At 44.1% G+C, this 5,371-nt stretch overlaps 1 protein-coding gene across 1 annotated transcript; it reads left to right on the top strand.

Moving 5' to 3' along the window:
- The first annotated feature begins 403 nt into the window (after positions 1–403).
- On the top strand, positions 404–4,004 carry LOC119309556 (wall-associated receptor kinase 2-like). Its single transcript, XM_037585538.1, has 6 exons — positions 404–476; positions 1,044–1,165; positions 1,300–1,728; positions 1,829–1,996; positions 2,964–3,149; positions 3,375–4,004. Exons 1-6 carry the CDS (start codon positions 404–406, stop codon positions 4,002–4,004), a joined length of 1,608 nt encoding a protein of 535 aa, XP_037441435.1.
- Positions 4,005–5,371: the final 1,367 nt, after the last annotated feature.

Below are 5,371 nucleotides of genomic sequence, written 5' to 3'. Positions count from 1 at the left end.
AGTACTCTCCGAAATTAACGTTCTCCTTCTCATCAATCAAAAAATACAAATAAATTAATGTTCTGGAGGCAGATGTGACGAGAATGCCCTTCGGTTACCACTTCGGTTGTAGACCTGATTGAATCGAACAGATCGATTCCTCACCATGTGACCTAAGAAGAAAGAGAGGTGCCGCCAGGGATGTACCCGCATCGGAGGGCTGGCGGGAACCGAGGGACGCGGAGGAGGACGGGAGGGCGGGAAGAGGAGCGTGCGTGCGGGGTGCCGGAACGGGAGCGAAGCAGGCGGCGCGGCGAGCCGCGGCTCGTTGCCATGGAGCCGCCAGACGAGGAGCGGAACGCGGAGGGTGCGGCGCGCTGCGTCTCGTCGCCGTGAGCCACCAGGCGAGGAGGTGCAGTGCGAAATGGCGAGGAGCGACCAGGCGCTGCTTGCTCTGCAGGTAGTACTTACTATTGTGGGGCTTGCTGTAGCTGCAGGTGCTGGAGTACATGATATGAAATGCAATTTTGGGGCTTTTTGACTCAAACGTGTGTCATTTTGGTAAAGATGATGAAATATTTGCTTCTCTGGCAAATGCCAAGGAACAAGGCGTGTGTTGTTGTCAAATTACTCTCGATATGGCATGTAAGGTTGGCTACGCTAGTTTGTTGTTGCTAGTGCTCGCTAGCAAGGATATCTTACCGGCTCTTGCTTTCACCCATCTCACACCGGTGCTTGCCTCCTCACCACTACTGCTCCTCACCTCTCGTCACTCGCCATGGATAAACTCTCTGTGCTTCTTTCCTGCCTCGTCTTGTTTGCCGTGTTAGTGGCATGCAAGTCATCAGATTGCCCAACAGCCTGCGGGCAAGTGGACGTCCCCTATCCCTTCGGGATAAACTCACTGTGCGCAATGGGTAGCGAGTTCCGTCTTGATTGTGTCAATTCAAGCGGCAGGATGATGCTCTATGCCGGTTCATACGAGGTCACCTGTATCTCTCTGTCTCTGAGCAAAGTTTAGTTGAGCATGCCTATATCATATCTCTGCATCGATACGGCGTCAGGAATCAGGACTTACCAGCATGCTGCTAATCTGAGCGGCACTCCGTTCAGCTTCTCAGAAGATGACAACAAATTCTTCGTTATCGGCTGCAACACGGTGGCTTATGTCATACAAGATGATTCTGTAAGTTATCTGTCAAGTCCCTCTTTCATTTTCCAGTTTCTCTCTGCTCCTTCGTCCTCTCTTGGTCATGCTGCTAGTTACGTGGATCAATGTTCAACAGAAACAGAAACAGCTGATCATCTGAATTTGTGCAGAGCGTTAGGGGTTGCATCTCAAGATGCCTACCAGAAGAGAGGCTCAACAACGGCTCATGCTCTGGATATGGGTGCTGTCGAACGGAGATCCGGAGGAATATGTCATCTTACAAGGTGTTCCTCAAAGAAAGCTACAACTCCACAGAGGAATTGAGGTACAGGAGTCGTTGCAGCTACGTGATGGTGATGGAAGAAGCCGCACTTGACTACAGTACCACATATATCGACTCCATGAAATTCTATGACACAAGAAAGGGGCAGGTTCCAGCCGTGATGGATTGGGCAATAGGCGGGTATGCATGCAAGGCAGCTCGACTCAATGGGACGTCCTACGCGTGTGTTGGTAGAAACACTGAATGTGTCGACACCTCGGTCGGGCAAGGATATCTGTGCAATTGCTCCAGCGGCTACGAAGGCAATCCCTATACTGTAGAGGGATGCAAAGGTAAATTTCCCCTCTTCTAGCTACTAATTAGTTTGCATATATAAGGTTCGTGATTCATCCTGAGATGTTGTTCTTTTGATTCAGATATCAATGAGTGACTCGATGTTGAGAAATATCCTTGCCCAGGGATTTGCAAAAACAGGCCAGGGAGTTACACCTGCTCATGTCCACCGGGAGAAGTACTGGCATACGTGCCTATTGGTGGTGGGGTCACATATTGCAGGGCTCCTACAACAAGGACAAAGTGGTCTGGTACGTCCCAAACCGTCTATTTAACTCCTCATACCAACATAATGCAAAGAAATTTAAGTGATCAGAATAAATCTAGGCTAATTGGTTAATGAACCAGACCATAGTAACGCTGCTACTAATTGCTAAGATTACATATTAGTGCCTAGACCACACAGTTAATTTTAATATTTCTGCACACGAGTATGTCTAAGTATAAACACTAGGACAAAGACATAGTATGGAAAACTATTTATTATGGGAGTGGGACAAAAATGATTGGACCCATAAAATCACAAATTAATTTTACAATTGAAAATTGATTGTGAAGTGGCTTCATAAAATTCTATTTGTTGCAACTTGCAACGAAATTATCATGCAGACTGTTGCTCTGAAGAACTTATTTGTATTCCTAGGACTGCTTCATTTGCTGATCATCCTTCCCTGCTGCATCCTCTGAAATAACCTATGAATCTTGTTGCAATATCTGTAGGGTTTATTCCTAACTAAAGTATGACCATGCAAAAATAACCTTATAATCACTTGAAAATCAAAACAATGTGGGCTCTCGGCAGCCAAACAAAACTTCTGGTGTTTCTGTAACAATGCAACATTGACAAAAGTGGTAGTCGCTGCTATAGTGATCATTTCATACTAATGAATCATTGAGTTCACATTAGTTATCGTGAACATGTACATGACTCATGTCTAGATTATGATAAAACAAGTTGTAACGCCGTGTAACATTTCAAGTCTGAACTTCTGAAACCGAGTAAATCACAAATGCACAGGAGTGAAGTTTCCTATAAGATTTTCTGCTATGTCTTTATTCTTCACGGAGTGCATTATTGGGACTATAAATGCCCATGTTTATTAATACTTTTTTTTAACCGAGGCATTATGTTGTTTCACAGGTGTTGTGGTCATCATCATACTTGCCAGTGCCATTGCCTTTTCATTGCTAGTGCTAGGTGCTATTGTTCTAAACAAGAAACTGAAGGCAAGAAAAGGAAGGAATCTCAAAGAAAAGAACTTTAAGAAGAACCATGGTTTGCTACTACAGCAATTGGTTGATAAAGATATCTCTGAAAAGATGTTGTTTAGTCTGGACGAGCTAGAGAAGGCAACGAACAACTTTGACGAGACCCGAAAGATTGGTAGGGGTGGACATGGCACAGTTTACAAGGGCATATTGTTGAATCAACAGGTTGTCGCTGTGAAAAAATCCAATCTCACTGTACAAAGCGAGATCGACGGCTTCATTAATGAGGTAGCTGTTCTTTCCACAATAAATCATCGCAATATCATTCAATTGGTTGGGTGTTGCCTCGAGACAGTATGCCCAATGCTGGTCTATGAGTTTGTTTCAAACGGGACACTCTCACAACATCTTCATGTTGAGGGTCCTCAAGCGCTAAGCTGGAGAGACCGCCTCAACATTGCTGTTGCAGTAGCGAATGCTCTAACATATTTGCACTCATCTTCATCAATATCAATAGTGCACAGAGACATAAAGACAGATAATATCTTGCTTGATGACTGCCTAACCCCAAAAGTATCGGATTTTGGTACTTCCAGACAGATACCAATTGACAAAACAGGGGTTACAACAGGTGTCCAAGGCACGTTCGGGTACCTTGACCTTGAGTATTATCATACACACCGATTAACTGAAAAATTGGATGTCTATAGCTTCGGGGCAGTGCTTGTCGAGCTACCGACAAGAAAGAAACCGTTCTTATTCCTGTCATCGGTGCAGATAGGTCTGGTCTCACATTTTAATTCACTGATTACTTTGGACAAAGTATGTGAAATTTTGGACCCACAGGTTATGCTGGAGGCTGGGAAAGATGCCGAAACAGTTACAGGACTAGCTGCAACCTGCTTAGCTCAGAAAGGGGATGAGAGGCCAACAATGCGACAACTTGAGACAAGGTTACGAGAGTTGCTAGCAACTAGGAGGAACAATAACATCAACAATAAAAATGTCTCGGAGCAAAACAACGTCAGCAGAGAACTATTTGCAGCATAGACTATTTCTGTACAGAAAAGGAAGCAAACAAAGGTCTGTAGACCTGAAGGGTCAGTCATGCATACTGATGAGAACGTAATTCAGGACATTAACAAGCGGGGAAGAATGGACTCTGAAGTTTCCCTTCTCACGGATACAATGTTTTCCCGGAAATTTTCTTGTTTGTCATGTCATGTTTCTCTACGATCACGAAGCTATTTTCCCTCATACGACTAACCTAACTACACTGCTGACACATGTTACATTTTCCAGCACTTACACTGGTGGTTGTGTTGTCCATATTGGGCCGCATTTTGAGGGGGACAAGCTAAAGCTACCCTTAACGAAGGTATTATTCCTCAACTTGATATTTTTTTATCTTCCTCTAGTTTACACGTGTGAAATATAAGCTCACTGGTCTACGTCGCTGTTAATGCACATACGATGTATCCAGAACAGAGCGGGCAGCCCTGCATGAGTGCCTGAAGCTGCAGGCCAGCTCCTCGTCTCTCGCCCCCAAGATGCAATTTGGAAGGTGCTTGCCCCTTGAGGCTCTGCATTTGGCATTAGGACAGACTCCTATGTACCCACCCATTGTAGAGCTTGAATTGTTATGTTATGTCTTCTAAGGACTCGTGTGTCCGGGCCAGCCATTTGCTTGCATGCCAGTCCTGAACCTTAGCACTATGTGGCAATATTGTAATCATCATGTATAAGACTTTTCATAACCTGACTAAGTTCCAACAGATATCTGAATCTTGTGGCTAACCCAGCTTAACTTCATCAACTGGTTCATGCTGCTTCAACAAGATGGTACAAACTCGTTCCCATTAATCCACCTGTAAGCCAATGGTTGGCGACGATATCTGCTAATCCCTCATTGGGAATCATATCATGTGGGATCCTGATTCATGTTAGTGCAAATTTTTCATAACACACAGGCCATGTTTAATCAAACTAACAAATATGTGCACACAGGCATTAACCACCACCTCATTCGTATTTCTTTTTAAATTTGGACAACACTTGCAAATTTATCAGCTCATAACTATACGCACACACGTGGAAAAACTGACTTTGAACAATGTCGGATCTTATTCAAACATTGCTTAAGAGTTTTTAATTTTTAAACTCCATCTAATATACCTATTTTCTTTGGTCTCAACTGAAGGGTAGATTCTAGCCGTCCCCATACATAGGACTGCCCAAAACTGAACCATCACGAAATGTGAACAACAATTCCAGCAGCTGAAACTGCAAGTAAACCACACTCAGGCAGTTAACAGTTACACCCTCAGGTTCCATACATGCTCAGGCAGTTACAGTTGCATCACCCTCAAGTTCCATACATGCTGAGGCAGTTACAGTTGCATCCTGAAATTGATGAA

Source organism: Triticum dicoccoides, chromosome 5B, assembly GCF_002162155.2.
Source record: "Triticum dicoccoides isolate Atlit2015 ecotype Zavitan chromosome 5B, WEW_v2.0, whole genome shotgun sequence".
NCBI lineage: Eukaryota > Viridiplantae > Streptophyta > Magnoliopsida > Poales > Poaceae > Triticum > Triticum dicoccoides.
This window is presented reverse-complemented; position numbering and strand designations above follow the sequence as displayed.